At 43.3% G+C, this 18,669-nt stretch overlaps 1 protein-coding gene across 1 annotated transcript; it reads left to right on the top strand.

Annotated features, from left to right (window-relative positions):
* The first annotated feature begins 7,160 nt into the window (after window positions 1–7,160).
* Window positions 7,161–18,499, top strand: LOC125402423 (pyrethroid hydrolase Ces2e-like). Its single transcript, XM_048437179.3, has 12 exons — window positions 7,161–7,296; window positions 9,527–9,731; window positions 10,371–10,512; window positions 13,578–13,711; window positions 13,797–14,055; window positions 14,799–14,897; window positions 15,164–15,304; window positions 15,413–15,493; window positions 15,721–15,865; window positions 16,400–16,537; window positions 17,354–17,432; window positions 17,853–18,499. The coding sequence occupies exons 1-12, from the start codon at window positions 7,224–7,226 to the stop codon at window positions 18,058–18,060; spliced, it is 1,704 nt and encodes a 567-aa protein (XP_048293136.3). The 5' UTR covers window positions 7,161–7,223; the 3' UTR covers window positions 18,061–18,499.
* Window positions 18,500–18,669: the final 170 nt, after the last annotated feature.

The following is an 18,669-nucleotide window of genomic DNA, read 5'->3' as shown; positions in this document are numbered from 1 at the left end:
CACGACCACAGCAATTCTCATAAAGGAAAACATTTTATTGGAACTGGCTTATAGTTCAGAGGTTTAGTCCGTTATCATCTTGGCCGGAAGCATGGTGCATACAGGCAGACATGGTGCTGGAGAGGGAGCTGAGAGTTCTACATCTGGATCCACAGGCAGCAGGAAGACACAGGGAGCCACTAGGCCTGGCTTGAACTTCTGAAACCTCAAAGCCCACCCCCAGCTGCACATTGCCTCCCACAAGGCCACACCTACGTCAATAAGGCCACACTTCCTAATAGTGTCACTGCCTATGGGCCTTTGGGGATCATTTTTATTCAAACCAACACAGCAACCATGCAATTGGTAGTCCGGGTGGCAGGTGCCTTCACCTACTGAGTCACTTGCTCACCCTTCGCTCTCTTTTAGCACAGCATGTCACTCCTTGTATGCACATCTAACACTTTATACACTTGCTCAGTTGATGCATGGCTAAGTGGTTGTATGTTTTGACTTGGCTTGTTTTTGTTTGATGTTTGTTTACAGATTTATTTGTGCATATGCCTGCATACATATGTATTAAGGATTTCTTTGAAGACCAGGTTGGTTCAGAATTCACAATGACCCTGCCTTCTAAGTACCGGCTTTATAGGCATGGACTTTCAAGCTCAAGTGAGGTAGTTCTCTGTTTCTCTCTCTCTCTCTCTTTCTCTCTCTCTCTCTCTCTCTGTGTGTGTGTGTGTGTGTGTGTATGTATGTGTATATATGTGTATGTGTATATGTGTGTGTGTGTAGTATTTATGTACAATCATGTGCAGGTATCTTCTCCTTTATTTACAGGAACATGCGAAGACAAGATATTGATGCCAGGATGTGATCTCTAATCACTTCCCACCTTATTTTTTAGATGAAGTTTCTGGCTGAACCTGGATCTTGCTGTTAAGCCTTTGGTAGCCAACTAGAGCCCCTGGTCCACCTGCGCTACTCCTCACCACTGGGTTAGAGGTGTAGACCACGGTGTCTACGATTGTAGGGGATCTACACTCGGGTAGTCATGTGCACTTTACCCTAGCCATCCAGGCTTGGCTGTTTTTAATAAACACTTATGGGTATCTACAAACATGGCTTCACATGATCACATTAGATTTTTGGAGCTCAGACGTAGTGCTGAGTCATTGAGTCATAAGTCAAATGTGTTTAACCTTTAAAGAAGTTGTAGGGCAGAGGGATGCTCAGGTGTAAAAAACAATAGCTTAGAGTAGTGTTTCTCAACCTGTGGGTAGTGACCCCTTTCGCGTCACATACCAGATATTCTGCATAGTTTCATAGTTGCGCATATTTACACTGTTGTGGGATATTCACCAAAGAAGATTCCTTGGATATGGATTTAATTCAATAGAAAGTCTTTATTAGTCAGCTGGAGACTACACTGAGTGCTCGAAATCCCAGAGTAGCCCCGGGTCTTTCTCAGGTTTCTTTTTTTAAAGCACAAAATTATGTCCTGGGTTGACACACTTTAGTTAACAGAAACAGTCAGAAGCAGAAGTACAGAAGCTGAAAAAGCAAGGTTAGTACATGTAGAGACTTTCTCGTATCTATGGACTTCAATGGATTAGGCCTTTGATTTAGTTTTGGCAGGTGGTGCTGTTTATGTGCTGAGTTTTATAGTCTGAATAGTATTTTCACCATGGAGTCAGTTGACTAAGGTCACAGGGCCTATTAAGGTCTGGCCCTGTTGCAATACTACTATTCATAGCAGTAGCAAAATTGCAGTTATGAAGTAGCACTGAAAATTATTTTATGGTTGGAGGTCACCACAACATGAGGAACTGTATTAAAGGGATACAGATTAGGAATATTGAGAACCATTGGCTTGGAGGGTTGGGGCAGAGTTTTCTAGAAGGCTGTATATGCTCTGAATATGCATCCAATGTCTGGTACATTTTCTCTCATACCCAGGATTCACAGGTCTAGGAGGCAAGGACAGAAAAGGGACTGGTACCACTCACAGGTACCTGTAAATGACACACTAGCAAAGGTTTCACTTCCTGTTTCCATGACCTGGAAGTTTTAGTTCCAGAGTTGAGCATGTTTCTGCCAGGACACACAACAAACATTCTACTGAACTAGACCCTATGACTTTCCCTTGGTCTATTTGAGTGCCTGATGCCTTCAGTCAACAGTCTATGAATACAATGTTAGTGAGAATGGTTGGCCAGACTATCACAGGGAAATTAGACGGCTTCTCCAGAACCGAGGTAAGAAAGAGCATGACTGGAGTTTGAGAGATACTTTAAGGCATTCCTTGGTGATATCATGTCCTGTTATTAAGGTCATGGGAAACTACAACAGCCCAACCCAGGCAGAATTGTAAATGGTCCAGCTACTTCATGAATAAAGGTATGAGTTGCCCTCCATGCAAAGCCCAAAGACCTGTTTAGGTATGTGCAAAAGGGGAGGAGCTACAAAATGTGGTAGATGAGAAGTATAAATATGAGATGCGGTGGTTTGAGTAAAAATGCCCTCCCATAGACCCATAGGGAGTGGCACTATTAGGAGGTGGGGCCTTGTTCGAATGAGTGTGGCTTTGTTAGAGGAAGTGTGTCATGGGGGTGGGCTTTGAGGTCTCAAATGCTCAAGCCTGGCCAGAGTGTCTTGGTCTCTTTCTGCTGCCTTCAGATCCAGGTGCAGGACTCTCAGCTCCTTCTCCAGCACCACGTCGGCCTGCACACTGCCACGCTTGCCACCATACTCCCCACTGTGACAATAATGGACTAGACCTCTGAAATGTAACCCAGTTCCCGTAAATGTTTTCCTTTGTAAGAGTTGCGGTGCTCGTGGTGTCTTCCCACAGCATTAGAATCCCTAACTAAGATGGTTGCTTTGAAGTCATTTCCCCACCCATCGCCAAGCTCTCCTTGCCACTCTACTTCAAACCCCTGGTATGACTTTGTTCAGTTAAGCGGCATCACTCTCTCCTTGCTCCCTCAAACCCAGAAAATTCTCCTCTCCCCACTGTCCTGGACAGTAAATCACTCTCTTACTCCTTTCCTAACATCTCTGATTCTCCTTTGCCCCTTCAAACCTTCATGTGATGTATAGACAGGAGTACAGCTTAAACTCAGAAAGTCACACAAACAGGACAATAGCCACATCTGGCTAAGCTACTGGATAGGCCCCTCCTCCCAGGGATCATGCCATAACAAGCTGAACTTACTGTATTAACTAGAGCACACTAACCTTGACTAAGGATCTGCTAGCAAATATCTATTCAGGTGCCAAACACATCTTCAATATCATGCATTCCTACATGGAAAGAGAGGAGTCCTAACTGCCAAGGACTCTTCTAGAATTAATTGCACCTTGATTTCTTTGTTGTTGTTGTTGAGACAGATCTCATTGTATATCCCTGGCTGTCCTGGAACTTGCTCTGTAGACTAGGCTGGCCTCAAACTCGCAAAGAGCCATATGCCTCTGCCTCCCTAGTGTGTGTGCTACCATGACCCGGCTTTTGAAATTGTTGCAGGCTGCTTTTTGTTCCCAGTGGGCAGATGTACTCCATTGCCAGGAGCACCAAGAATTTAATTCTGTCATTATTAGTCTAGGAAATCCTAAGGTTGACAGAGAAACTAAATTTCCAGTCATAAACCTCTCTTTGGTCCTTATTGCCTTGCCCATTTACCCTCCTCCTTTCTCTTCTGAGAAAAAAAGAAAAATTATCCAAAGAGGGAGCAACCTCATATCCAGGTTTGTTTGTTAAGAGTGTATAATAAAGCGTTTTCTTTTCCTTTTTTTTATTTTTCTTTTTATTTATTTATTTATTTATTTATTTTTATTTAATTTTTACTGGGAACCCCTCCAGAATCAAGTCTCTTGCAAACCCTAGAATGACTCTCTTAGTTGCGATATAAACTTCCCTGCTCCCATATCCATCCTTCCTCCCTCCCCCCTCCCATTCCCCCAAGCCATCCCCAATTCTCGCCCTCTCCCCTCTCCCTAACCATCTTCCCTTACGTCCACCCTCCCACCCCCCATGCACCCGAGTTTGCTTGGCAATCTTGCCTAGTTCTATTATCCAGGAGGATAACTATATAAATTTTCTTCAGGTTCACCTTCTTATCTCGCTTCTCTAGGATCACAAATTATAGACTCAAAGACCTTTAACTATGACTAGAATCCACTTATGAGTGAGTACATACCATATTCCTCTTTTTGGGTCTGAGTTACCTCACTCAGTTCCAGGGGATCCAACACTTTTTTGGCCTCTGTGGGCACCAGAAACACACAAAGTGCATGTATGTAGGTAAAACCTTACATTGTAAAATTTAAATATTAAAATGAAACATTTTAAAATGGAAAGCAGACTATTGGGAGGGAAGGGGTCATTGATGAGAATAGGAAGAAGGCAAGAGAAGATATCGGGGGAGAATGTGATTATAAACACTACATATATGTATAAAATATATGTACATACATGTCATAATAAAACATTAGTGTGTTATATTTCTTTTTAAGAAGAAGGGGAACGAGGAAAGCACATGTGGCTTTTCATACACAATGTAATCGTGTGTTATTAGATAATATGTCATGATTTTATAGTACATTAAAAGTTAATCATTTGATTGACTACAGAGATGCTTAGTGTTGTATACTTACTTTTATGATATCTGTTTATGAACAGAAAAGCAATTTGTGAGATCATTAACTTTATAGCATATAAAATCTCATCAATAACCATAAAAAAACAGTGTATAATAAAAAACAAGTAAATTTTCAAAGTTGCAATGAATCTCACTGAAACAGCCATGGCTTCACCGGGAGGTGTACGTATAGACTTAAGATCACCACTGTAACAGATGATAAATGGGCCAAAAAAGAAATCAGAGAAACATCACCCTTCACAATAGCCACAAATAACATAAAATACCTTGGGGTAACACTAACCATACAAGTGAAAGCTCTATATGACAAGAACTTTAAAACTTTGAAGAAAGAAATTGAAGAAGACACCAGAAAATGGAAAGATCTCCCATGCGCTTACGTAGGTAGAATAAAGATAGTAAAAATGACAACCTTACTAAAAGCAATCTACAGATTCAATGCAATGGCCAGCAAAATTCCAGCAAAATTCTACATAGACCTCGAAAGAACAATACTCAGCTTCATATGGAAAACACAAAACCCAGGAGAGCCAAAACAATCCTGTACAACAAAAGAACTTCTGGAGGCATCACAGTCCTAAACTTCAAACTCTACTATAGAGCTACAGTAATGAAAACAGCCTGGTATTGGCATAAAAACAGACAGAAGGACCAATGGAATCTAATTGAAGACCTGGATATCAATTCACACACCTCCGAACACCTGGTTTTTGACAAAGAAACTAAAAATATAAAATGTAAAAAGAGAGTATATTCAACAAATGGTGCTGGCATAACTGGATATCAACATGCAGAAGAATGCAAATAGATCCATATTTATCGCCATGCAAAACTCAAGTCAAAATGGATTAGACCTCAACATAAAAACAACCACACTGAACCTCATAGAAGAGAAAGTGCGAAGTACACTTGAACGCATTGACACAGGAAACCACTTCCTAAATATAACCCCAGTAGCACAGATACTGAGAGCAACAATTAATAAATGGGACCTCCTGAAACTGAGAAGCTTCTGTAAAGTAAAGGACACAGTCAATAAGACAAAAGGACAAAATACAGAAAGGGAAAGATCTTCACCAACCCCACACCAGACAGAGGACTTATCTCCAAAATATACAAAGAACTCACTCAAGAAACTTGACATCAAAAGAACAAATAATCCAATAAAAAATGGGGTACAGACCTAAACAGAGAACTCTTTACAGACAAATCCCAAAGGGCTAAAAGACACTTAAGAAAATGCTCAACATCTTTAGCCATCAGAGAAATGCAAATCATAACAACTCTGAGATTCCATCTTACACCTGTCAGAATGACCAAGATAAAAAACACTGATGACAACTTATGCTGGAGAGGTTGTGGGATAAGGGGAACACTCCTCCATTGTTGTTAGGAGTGCAAAATTGTACAGCTGCTTTGGAAATCATTATGACGATTTCTCAGAAAATTAGGAAACAACTTTCCTCAAGACCCAGCAATACCGCTCTTGGGTGTATACCCAAAAGACACTCAATCATACCACAAGGACATGTGCTCAGCTATGTTCATAGCGACATCAGTTGTAATAACCAGAACCTGGAAATAACCTAGATGCCCCTCAACTGAAGAATGGATAAAAAAAAAGTGGTTCATTTACATAATGGAATACTACACAGCGGGGAAAAAAATGACATCTTGAAATTTGTAGGCAAATGGATGGATCTAGAAAAAAACATATTTAGTAATGTAAACCGGACCCAGAAAGACAAATAGAATATGTATTTACTCATAAGTGATTTTTTTTAGACATAAAGAAAAGGAAAACCAGCCTACAGGCCATAACCCCAGAGAACCTAGACAACAAAGAGGACCCTCCCTAAGAGAACATATCTGGATCTACATAAGAAGGTATGCAAAACAAGATCTCCTGAGTAAATTTGGAGCATGGGGGTCACAAGAGAGGTTAGAAGGGTAGAGGGGAGGAAGAGAGGAGGTGGAGAATAATGTATAGTTCAATAAAAACAATAAAATTAGATCATCACTGTAAGAGAAGAGAGACCTGAATGCAGACTCCATGAATTATGACTCAATAACGCAAGAAGTTTGGGAGAAAAGGGTCTGCTGGGCTTGCTCCTGCTCTTCCTTTATCAAGAGGACAATTCTCAAGTATTCATTCCACCCATCTGTGGGAATCTCACAGCACACATCTCCTTAGAAAAGCAACCCTGGCTTCCACAGCTCTCTGTTCCTTGCTCTCCGTCCACACCTACACAGGACCTGTGACTCCAAGGACAGAATACAAGGTGACCCCAGGTTTGAGGTGACGGTTGCCGTTATCAGAATAATTAGCTTCTGAAGCTATGTGTGCCTTGAAATGAGACCAAAAAAGGAACGCACATCACAGGAGAGCATTTGCCCCACCTGCCGAACCCTGGATCCTATCAGTTCTGCTTAGTCACAGCTCTCCTGCAACTTTGCCCTGCCCACCAAACTCCTGCCTATAAATCTTAGGGTTCAAATAACTGTCTAGGCAGAGCCCACATATTCTGCTTCCTGCACACAGTGCGTCCCATAGCAGCACAGACTCGGGCCTCAGAGCTGATCATGCCATTGGACACACTTCCTGGTTGGCTGAATGCTGTAGTCTGTGGGCTTCTATTACTTCTCCATGTGCATGGTGAGACTCCTTATTTGGTTGGTGGGGGCCAGAGTTGCCAATTTTGGCAGAGGCTGAGGCTGTGGTAGGGAAGGTGGCAAGGGAGGAGGACCAGGTAGAGATGACAAAGAGTGGAAAAGTGGCCCCTGTAGCCCAGAGAGTCAGTGATGTCTGAGGACACTCAATAGTACAGAGGGCTACTCTGACAAGCCCTGGGCCTGAAAGTCAGAGGGAAGAGTGTTGGGGACAGAGGGACAGATGGGCCATGTCCCCTTTCTGTGACTGGAGCTCTTGCTGACCCATGGGTAATAATAAAATTAATTACACCTTCCTACTAGCATTGAACTCCAAATGGGTCACCCTCCCAGACAGAGAAGCATCATGGTATACTCCAAACAATCCTGGGAAATTTTCCTGACCCTCAGACATACAGTTCTCCAGCCCTACAACAGTTGCCCAATGGAAAGGCCCGTGTTTCCTTTCTCATTTTCTGACCTTTGGAAAAGGTGCAACTTAGAGTCCGAGGCAAAGGGCATGTGCTCTGTGTCTGCCAGAAAGTCTTCCGGCTTATGAAAAGGTGAGCCAGGAGGGTACTGTGCCCAGGGTCAGTGTGCAGCCCTGAGGCCTCCTACTCAAAAGTGTTCAAGTCTGAGTCAAGATGACCTCCTGCCAGGCCTCCTCAATCAGATTTACCCTAAGGAGACCATAAGGACTTCACACTGTGACTCTTGCCTGTTGTTGTCCATATTCTGAGATGTCCCCAGGAACTCCTGGACAGGAAGATCTGCCCAACTCACTCTTGGCCTATTTGAACATTCTTCTTTGGATCCTGGGTTCAGAATCACTGATAACTATAAGAGGGCACAGAGTTGTGCACCACCCCGGCCAGGCTCATCCATGGGACATCAAGATGAGACAGGTGTGAGCTGGTGTAACGGCACACACCTGTAAATGTGTTCTAGGTGAGGCAGAGAAGGTAGAAGGCTTTCCAGCTGCAGGCCAGCCTGGGCTACACGGCAAGAACCTGTCTGGTGGGGTGGTAAATGTAGAAATGTTAAAACAGAATACCACAGCAATTTCAGCATCAAGAGAAGGAGTACATCTGAAAGTAAATTTGGACAGCAATTTTTATCATAGCAAAATCAGGAATTTAAAGTATCACATAAATGGTCAGATGACAATCCAACCAATGGTGACTTTTGGTTTTAAATATGACATAGGTGACATTAGCTAATTTAATCACAGGGTAATTTTCTGCTATTTTTTTTACTTTTCATGGGTCCCCTTTTTGTACATACAGCTGTTATAATGGCACAGTAACTCTTGAGACGGCTACACGTGTAATGAGAGATGTGTTATCCTTTCCCCACATGCCACTCAAAATCAGAATCTCTACTTAGCTTGGGGGTGGTGGTGCACACCTATAATCCCAGCACTTTGAAGGCAGAGGCAGGTGAATCTTTGTGAGTTCAAGGCCAGCCTACTCTACAAAACAAGTTCCAGGACAGTCAGAGCTTTTACACCAAGAAATCTTGTCTAGAAAAAAAAAAAAAAACAGGAAAAAAAGAGGAAAAAAAAGAATCTCTGCCTAATAAACTTCAATTGTTTCAATTTAAAGTGAAGAAGGGAAATGTGTGCATAGTTTTTTATCTTTAACATATTTGTCACAAACTGCCCCCTTCTGGGCTGTTTTCCTGCCTCCTGACTGAAAGCACACTCACTCCAATAGGTGAGATTCTATGGAGAGCTATTCTTGGGGGTGAAGCATCCTGGCTGTAGCCTAACTCTTAGCAAACCCACTTCAGCAGGTTTTGCCTGTTGCTAGTAGCACTGACAGATTCTAGTGGTCCATGTCCTGAGTGATCTATATGGACAGATATGGCATGTGACATAGTGTCCTGCAGAGAGGGTGTCGCTGGAGATAGGAGTGAGTTTTCAGTACTGGAAAGATGGTGGCAAATCGCCTTCTACTCCCTGAGAGTGGCTGCTGCCTTAGCTACTTGTGACCTCACCAAGTAGCATCGAACATGCAATCCATGTTTATCAGGTGTGGAAGATTTTTACCTTTTATGGAAATGGGGCAGGCCTGCCAAATTCTGCTACATTGGAACTTGGTGCTGTGGAGACAAGTTGCCAGGGAGGTGGGTACTTGGAAAAGACTGAATTGAGGATAACAAGAAAGAAGTAACATACATAGTGTGAAGGTAGATGGTTGGGCAAACCCAACCTTGATATCCTGTGTCACTTACAGGTGAAGACTCAGCCCACCCCATCAGGACTACCCACACAGGACAGGTGCAGGGGAGTCTTATCCACTTGAATGACACAAAACAGGGTGTCTACATCTTCCTGGGAATTCCCTTTGCCAAGCCACCTCTAAGAGAACTGAGATTTGCACCTCCTGAGCCTCCTGAACCATGGAGCGGTGTGAGGGATGGAACTACCTACCCAGCAATGTAAGTCCTCCTGAGACCCAGAAAATGTCAGGTCCTGAAATGGGCAGAAGGTCAGAACCTGAGCCAGACTGCAGTGATTTCTCCATCTCCTGCCCTCCTCTGCATTCTCTCTGTGATGGGGATATGCTGCAGATGCCAGAGAAAGGCCAAAGTGATGATGGCTCCTTAGCAAAATCACCCTCCACAATCACTGTACCAACCTATAGGTGTCCAGGTACCATTAGCCACGAGACAGTTTCTTGAGAGTCTGGATATGCGGTGAAGGATGTCCCACCACCCTGTTTATTAATGCAGCACCTATATGGGTACAGGACCCAATACCCAGGCCTTGGAGAATACAAAAAGAAATTGTGTCATTACACACACAAATAGTTTTCACAGAAGTTCATGGAAATATCAATATCCCATCATCAGGAAGAGTGGGATCCAAAGACCCATCTGGCAGCCTCACTAGAAGTGTGAGCTCCATACCAGTTTTCCCCAAAGTCTCTGACCTTTACCTTAGTTGGAAGAGATTTTGGAGCAGGATCTCATGTTATCAGAGCCAGAGAGAGGGGTTTTGGTGGCTGGGAGCAAACATGTACTAAGAGCCTGTTTTTAATACTGCACATCTCTTAGAATAACTGTCATTTTCCCCAGGTGTCTACAAAATTCTGATACAGTGAATACAGAAAATCTGGCAATAACGAAATTGAGCGTGTCTTCCATCTCGACATCTGAGGACTGCCTGTATCTCAACATCTACACACCAGCTCATGCCCACGAGGGGTCCAAACTGCCTGTGAGTGGCAAGCCACACTCAGCTCTGGGGGTGGGCATTTCTTCGGGATGACTAAAAGGGGCAAAATCAATGTGAGACCCTGATGAGAAGCCCTCCCTGTCAGGTGTCCAGGAAGGCCTTCTCTGCCATGGCATGCAACTAAACCCTAGGTATGGGACACAGAGACCTTAAGACTCTGGAAAGTCAATGGCTATGGCTGCTTGATCAACTCAGGTTTCACACTACCTGTTGGAGGCCTGAGAGCTAAATCTTGAGATCTTGCAAAATTATTGGCATGGACTATCCATTGTGCCAATGATTTTTCCTTGTTTTGAGAAAGGGTCTTTCTATATAACCCTGGCTGGCCTAGAACTCACTATGTAGACAAGGCTGGCTTCAAACTCACAGAGATCTTTGATCTCTGCCTCAAGAGGTATGATAATTTTTTAATTGAAAATAGATCTTCCCTCGTATATTAACTCTTCTTTAAAGTCTGATCATGATTTAACCTTGGTAAGTAATACCTATTGAGAAAATTATCCATTTCTTTTAGATTTTCTAATTTGGTGGATTTGGTGGAGTACAGGTTTTGAAAGTATGTCCTTATGAGTCTCAGGATTTCCTTGGTGTCTGTTGTTATGGCCCCCTTTTCACTTTTATTAATTTGGTTATTCTTATTTTATTAACTTGGATCTTTTTGCTCTGTCTTTTAGTTAATTTGGATAAGGGTTTGAAGTTGACTGATAGGATACAGGGAATTGCCTCAATTTTCTTGTATCCGTTGAGAGTTGCTTTGTGACCAAATATGTGGTCAATTTTGAAAATTTTTCTGTAAGGTGCTGAGAAGAAGGTATATTCTTTTGCGTTTGGGTGGAATGTTCTGTAAATATCTGTTAGATTCATTTGGCTGACAAAGTCAGATAGCTCTAGTATTTCTCTGTTTAGTTTCTGTCTGGATGGCCTGTCCATTGGTGAGGATGGGATATTGAAGACGTCCACTATCAGTGTGTGAGAGTCAAGATGTGCTTAAAGGTCTAATCATGTTTCTTTTACAAAAATGGTGCTCTTGTGTTTGGGAGTGGTGTTAAGAATTGAAATGTCATCTTGGTGTATTTTTTCACGTGGTTAATACGTCGTATCCTTCCCTACCTCTTTGATTATTTTATTAGATATTAAAATGTTTACACCAGATTGCTTCTTAGGTTTGTTTGCTTAGAATATCTTTTTCCAACCTTTTACCCTGAGCTAATGCCTACCCCTGATATTGAGGTGTATTTCTTGTATGCAGCAGAAGGATTGATCTATGTTTGTAACCATTCTGTTACTCTGTGTCTTTTTATTGGGGAATTGAGTCGATTGATATTGAGAGATATCAATGATCAATGATGGTTAATTCCTGTTATTTTGCTGTTGGTGGTGGTGGTGGTGGTGTGTATGTGCTTCCATTCTTTTGGTTTTGCTGGTGTGAGATTATTTATTTCCTATATTTCCATGTGTGTAATTAATCTTGGCTTGGAGTTTTCCTTCTAGTACCGTCTGTAGGACTGATTTGTATATAGATATTGTTTAAATTTGACTTTATCATAGAATTTCTTATTTTCTCCTTCAATAGTCATTGAAAGTTTTGCTGGGTATAGTAATCTTGGCTGGCATCTGTGGTCTCTTAGAGTCTGCAGCATATCTGTCCAAGACCTTCTGTCCTTTAGAGTCTCCATTGAGAAGTCAAGTGTAAGTCTAATAAGTCTGCCTTATATGTTAGTTGGTCTTTCTCTCTTGAAGCTTTTAATATTCTTCCTTTATTCTGTATACTTAGTGTTTTGATCATTATGTGGTGAAGGGACTTTTCTGGTCCAATCTATTTGGTATTCTGTATGCTTTTTGTACCTATATAGGCATTTTTCTTCTTTAAGTTGGGAAAATTTTCTTCCATGGTTTTGTTGAAGATATTCTCTAGATCTTTGACCTATTTGGTATTCTTCTCCTTCTTCTATTCTTATTATTCATACATTTGCTCTTTTCATAGTGTCCCAGATTTCTTGGATGTTTTGTGTCAAGAATTTTTCAGATTTAATATTTTCTTTGGCCAATGTATCCATTTCTTCTATCGTATCTTCAAAGTCTGAGATTCTCTCTTCCATCTCTTGTATTCTGTAGGTGAAGCTTGCCTCTGTAGTTCCTGCTCATATTCCTAAACTTTTCACTTCCAGGATTCCCTCAGTTCGTGTTTTCTTCATTGTTTCTATGACCATTTTATGGTCTTGAACAGTTTTATTTCTTTCCTTCAACTGTTTTTTTTTCTTCACTTTCTTTAAGGGATTTATTCATTTGCTCTCTCAGGACCTCTTTCATCTTCATATTAAGGTCTTTTTCAGCTGTGTTGGAATATTTAGAACCTGCTGTGGTAGGATAGCTGGGCTCTGTTGGAGACACATCGCCCTGGCTGTTATTTATTGTGTTCTTATGGTGGCATCTAGGTATCTGGGTTTCTGGAGGTTACAGGTCTAGGTGTTGATTTCTGGGTTTCTCTTTGTTTGTTGGGTGTTTTGTTACTTAATTTCTCTTTCCTCTCTGGATTTTTAGAAAGTGGGCTGCCTGCTCAACCAATGTGTTCCCTGGAAATGCTGGGGGAAGATGGTCTGTTGTAGTGCTGGGGGTGACCCTGAGAATTGGGTCTCGGGGAACAGAGAGTGGGGAAATCCACAGGCAGCCTAGCTGGTCCCAGAGCTCTGGTGTTAATGGTATACATCACCATGACCAGCTATGTAACAATGATTTTTTGTTAATAATCAGGAGAATCACTGATGAATATACCTTTTTCATTCTATTTCATAGGCGTCTGAGAGTAGGGGATGTTATTACTCCAGATTTAGAGCCATTAATTTCGGTTTGGGTCCTTAGAGAAGCAGAGAGGCTAGCAAGTATCCTGATGGTACTAGAGCCCTATCTGTAGTCCAGGTGAGAATGTCCTGAGGAGTTTTGTCTGTGTGTTTAGGTACACTGAGACAAAGCATTAGGTAAAGTAGAAGACACCCAGGTAGAGCTTGGGCTGGATGGGAACCTACTGGCATCTGACTTGATTTCCACAGGTAATGGTGTGGATCCATGGTGGTGCACTGGTTTCAGGTATGGCTTCTGCGTACGATGGATCCATGCTGGCAGCCAGGGAGGATGTGGTGGTGGTCACTATCCAGTACCGCCTGGGTGTCCTGGGCTTCTTCAGGTGAGTCTGGGGCTGGTCTGCACTGTGCAGTAGGGGATGAAGAGAAGTAAGACAGCCCTGTGATTCCTTCTCTGTGTCTTCACAGCACTGGAGATGAGCATGCCAGAGGCAACTGGGGCTACCTGGACCAAGTAGCCGCCCTGCGCTGGGTCAGGAAGAACATCGCCCACTTTGGAGGCAACCCTTACCTTGTCACCATCTTTGGAGAGTCTGCAGGTGGCACAAGTGTGTCTTCACTTGTTGTGTCCCCCATGTCCAAAGGACTCTTCCACAGAGCCATCATGGAGAGTGGGGTGGCCCTGCTACCTGACCTGATCTCTAACACCTCTGAGGTGGTCTACACAGTGAGTGACTTCAGCCATTGATGACCATGCAGCCTCAGCCTCCACCCTCTGATACTCTGGGAGTTTTCTCAATTGGGAAAACAAGGATCATGGGAAATAGCTTCTTTCAGTACTTTCTGGGAGATTCAAGGGTTAGAGTCCACTTCTTCCTATACAGTCTGGGTGTAATAACCATGTATAAGTACCTTGTAGTGTCCATCACGTTCAGAAACAAATACGTATGGGTTGAAGATATGGCTCAATTGGTAAAAACATCAGGACCTGAGTTCAAATTCCCCCAGAAACCATAAAAAGCCTCATGCAACAACAAGTGTGTGATTTTGGTATTCCAAGAATGAGATAGGAGGCAGAGACCAGAAAATCCGTGAAAGGTCACAAATAAGATAGAGTCTTGTAGGCAGGAAGAAATAATAAAAGATCATCTCTCAACCAAGATGGGAAGTGAGGGCTGGCAACCAAACGTTGTCCTCGAATCTTTGCATGGAAACCATGGTACAGGCACTCCTGAAGTCACACACACTCGTGGACAAACACATGTAGCTTAGTTTTTAAAGTCTTTAGGTAGAATGACCCCTCTGGCTGTCACATCTGAACAGCAAGAAAATAGGAATTTTATACTCACTCCATTTCACCAGCACAAAGTTGTGATGTGATATTTGAGCACAATGCCAATCAACTGGAGTTGGGAAAACTCTTATACTTGCCTGAAAGGATGGATCAACTCCTGCCTGATCCTTTTACAGAAAGTGGCCAGCTTATCTGGTTGTGAGACTACGGACTCAGAGACCCTGGTGCGCTGTCTGAGAAACAAGAGTGAAGAGGAGATTCTGGCTATTAACAAGGTTGGGAGAGTTGTGTGACTTGGAGGACCTGGTCAATGGGATGTGGGAGAGTCAATCCTTATTCTAAACAAATTACCTCTACTTCACAGTTTGGCATTCTCTTAATCATGTGTGTAAAATGAATACCAAATATCCTAATATATGTAGAATCTCTGTCAGTGGTGGAGAAACATCCTGAGACATTTAAATGGGGGCAGGGGTAATGGTTAGGGTTTCTCAGTGGACATCAGAATTGACCTTCATCACTGACCTTGGATGTCCCTCAGGTCTTCGCTACTGTCACTGCTGTGGTAGATGGGAAGTTCCTACCCAGGCATCCTCAAGAGTTGTTGGCTTCTGTGGATTTTCACCCTGTCCCTAGCATCATTGGTGTCAACAATGATGAGTATGGCTGGATTCTCCCTATGGTGAGACACAGTTCCAATTCTCTGGAAGTCTGGGGACTCATAAGGTGAGCAGAGGAAGCTTGATCCGTATCATCCACCTTATACTGAGAACTGTCCTCTCTCTCCCAGTTCATGGGCACTGATCAAATAATAAAGGACATAACCAGAGAGACCCTGCCAGCTATTCTGAAGAACACAACAATATACATGGTAAGCCACCTTGAGTACTGCCTCCAATAGAAAGAGCCACTATGTGTCCTTCCAGACAGCATGCCTGCAAACAAAGATCTGTATGTGGTTTGTGGAGGGCTCACCGCAGAACTTAAACCTTTCCCTCTACACCATCTCTTATCCCTGACCTCATTCTCCACACTGAGGCTACTGCCTATCTAAACAAGAACCTGCATAACCTCATTCTTCCTGATTCCCTGGTGTAGACGATACCTCCCGAGTGTAGTGACCTGCTAATGGAAGAGTATATGAACAACACTGAAGATGCCCAGACCCTCCAAATACAGTACAAGGAAATGATGGCAGACTTCATGTTTGTAATCCCTGCACTCCAAGTAGCAAAGTCTCAGCGTGAGTACATCTGTGAGGCCTAGAGGAGAGGAGCTCAGAGCCATGGGTCCCAGATGAGTTTAATAGTGTCCAGGTCCCCGCTCATGTCTGGATCACATCTCTGGTACCAAACTCCCGAGGACCATTACATCGGTGTTTCTTCATTGTAGTGTAAGAGAGGGGAGTGACATCCAGATACAGATAAGGAAACATGTTGCTGATACTCCATTGATTTGCCAAACCTACTCAGCTGGGAAGACCAGAGTCACTGTTTAGCCAAAGGCTTTCCAGTAACTAGTGCTCCAGTCTGGAGCCACCCACTTGACAATTATTATTTTTTATTGCGCTCTACATTTTTCTCTGCTCCCCTTCCTGCCTCTCCACTCCCTTTAAACCTTCTCCCAAGGTCCCTATGCTCCCAATTTACTCAGAAGATCTTGCCACTTGACAATTATTACACGAGAAAGCTTTATACTGACATACCTTATCACTAAGGGTTAGGCAGGAAAGTTACAGGTGAGAGAATACTATGTAACCATGTGTCCGTACCTCTAGGCTCCCGTGCCCCTGTCTACTTTTATGAATTCCGTCATGTGCCCAACTACCTCAAAGATACAAGGCCACCATATGTGAAAGTTGACCATGGCGATGAGATTGCCTTTGTTTTTGGGTCCTCCCCCTTGGACATGAAACGTGAGTCTTGTGTTTCATGAGCTGGATGGGATCACAGGTGGGTACCTGATGGGTAACTGAGCTCTCAGTCCAGTCGAGAAAATCAAGGCTCTAGGAGAGGACATAATCAAGTAAGCATCCTTTCCATCCTCAAAAAGTTATACCCAGATTAGAATCTATTGCCTTAGTTACTTTTCTATTGCTGCGATGAGATACTATGATCAAGTTGACTTATAGAAGAAAGAATTTATTGGGACTTACAGCTTCAAATGGTTAGTTAGAGTCTATGACCATCAGGTATGGGAGAATAGCAGTATACAGGCAGGCAAGGCACTGGAACAGTAGCTAACTAAAAGCTTACATTCTGATCTACAAACACAGGGCAGAGAGAGAGAAAGAAAGAGGGAGAGAGAGAGAGAGAGAAAGAGAGAGAGAGAGAGAGAGAGAAAGAGAGAGAGAGAGAGAGAGAGAGAACTGGACTAGACTGGACTTTTAAACCTCAAAGCCAACTTCCAGTGATACACCTTCTCCAACAAGGCCATACCTCCTAATTCTTCCCAAACAGTTCCACTAACTGGGGACCAAGCATTCAAATATGTGAGTTTATAGGATTTGAGTTACCACACCTATGTTAGATTGAATGAGGACACACTGAGCAGAACTGAACCTGGAGACATTCAATTAGAGGTGTGGGTGGTTCTTGGATCCTTGGTAGTGAAGTGCAGAGGGAAAGAGGCCTAGAGTTCAAGGTCAGGCTACAGGAAGGATGGTGATTGTGGAGCATGAATAGGCAGCTGCATGGTGTAGCTGGGACCTGAACCTCTGTCTTCCCCATAGCTTCAGCTGTCTTCACTGAGGAGGAGAAGCTGCTGAACAGGAAAATAATGAAGTACTGGACCAACTTTGCACGACATGGGTGAGAACACACCCCTCCCTCAACCTCCTCAGTGGTGGGTCCCTATCTAGGGCTCCATTGGTGGTTGATGACCTCATTAGCATGCCTGGATAACTCATCACATGATCGAGTCCTCCTCACCCCAGGGCACACTTAGGTACATCGTACATATTGGTTACTGGTCACACCGCAATGACCTGACAGGAGCTATGGTGTTGTTCTTTAGATTTTGCCTCTGAGAGGGAGACAGAAATTGCCCAGGTAGTCTTACTCCGCATGGAGCAGACACTAGTGGGTGACACATGTACCCCTGTATAGGACACGTGCCCCATCAATCCTCTCACCTATTGCCCAACTAATCTACTACCCTGACACAAATTGGGGGATCACAAATTGTTTGAGCATGACCTTACCATTCCCTGCTGGGTGGCATATCCACAGGAACCCCAACAGCAAGGGTCTACCCTACTGGCCCAAGATGGTCCATGATGAGCGGTACCTGCAGCTGGACATCTATCCTGCTGTGGGCCAAGCCCTGAAGGCCAGAAGACTGAAGTTCTGGACAAAGACTCTGCCTGAGAAGATCCAGGAGCTAAAGGGGTCTCAGGATAATTACAAAGAGAAGTACCCTGTGAGAGGAATGGTGTGAAGGGCTGAGTATACACGGGGTCAGCCTAACATTCTTAGGGAATCCCGGTTAGAGGCTAACAGTCACATCACCACCCTCACTGCTACAATTGTCCATGTGGTCTGCATGTACGACAGACCCTTGGTGTGTCACTCATTCCTCAACATGCTGGGACACCTTTTATGAGACTCACTCCGTGAATGCTCCCATGGCTGTAGATGTGTGACCCCTAAGTGCCCCAATCTTCTTTCACTGTCCCTTGGGACAACGCCCTTTCCTTCCCTTCTTCGTCTGCTCTCATCCTCTCTCTCCTCTTCTCCAAGCCCCAGACAGTCTTCAGATGAAACAGAAGCTTTGGAAATATTTATTATATGGGAGTAGACTGTCAAAATTCAATGTTCTCTCAGCAAGTCTCACGTCTTCTTATTTGTAAGTAGACAATAAAGAAACATAATAGCCAAAGTCCTACCTATTGTTTTCATGTGTTCAGTCAGGTTGTTGTTCCAAAAACTCACAAATTGCAAGCTGAGCTCTGTAATGGGTATCTGTGGGTCCTGCTATTCAGAGACCTAGACAGAAAGATTATATGATTCCCGCAGTTTCGGGTCAGCCTGAGCAACATGGGAAGAC

This window comes from Myodes glareolus, chromosome 22 (assembly GCF_982192425.1).
Source record: "Myodes glareolus chromosome 22, mMyoGla1.1, whole genome shotgun sequence".
NCBI lineage: Eukaryota > Metazoa > Chordata > Mammalia > Rodentia > Cricetidae > Myodes > Myodes glareolus.
This window is presented reverse-complemented; position numbering and strand designations above follow the sequence as displayed.

Coding starts and splice junctions, on each gene's coding strand:
- LOC125402423 (XM_048437179.3), top strand. CDS start 7,224: ATGCCATTGGACACACTTCCTGGTTGGCTGAATGCTGTAGTCTGTGGG. Junction 14,056..14,798: donor CCTCTGAGGTGGTCTACACA/GTGAGTGACTTC, acceptor ATCCTTTTACAG/AAAGTGGCCAGCTTATCTGG. Junction 17,433..17,852: donor ACCAACTTTGCACGACATGG/GTGAGAACACAC, acceptor GCATATCCACAG/GAACCCCAACAGCAAGGGTC.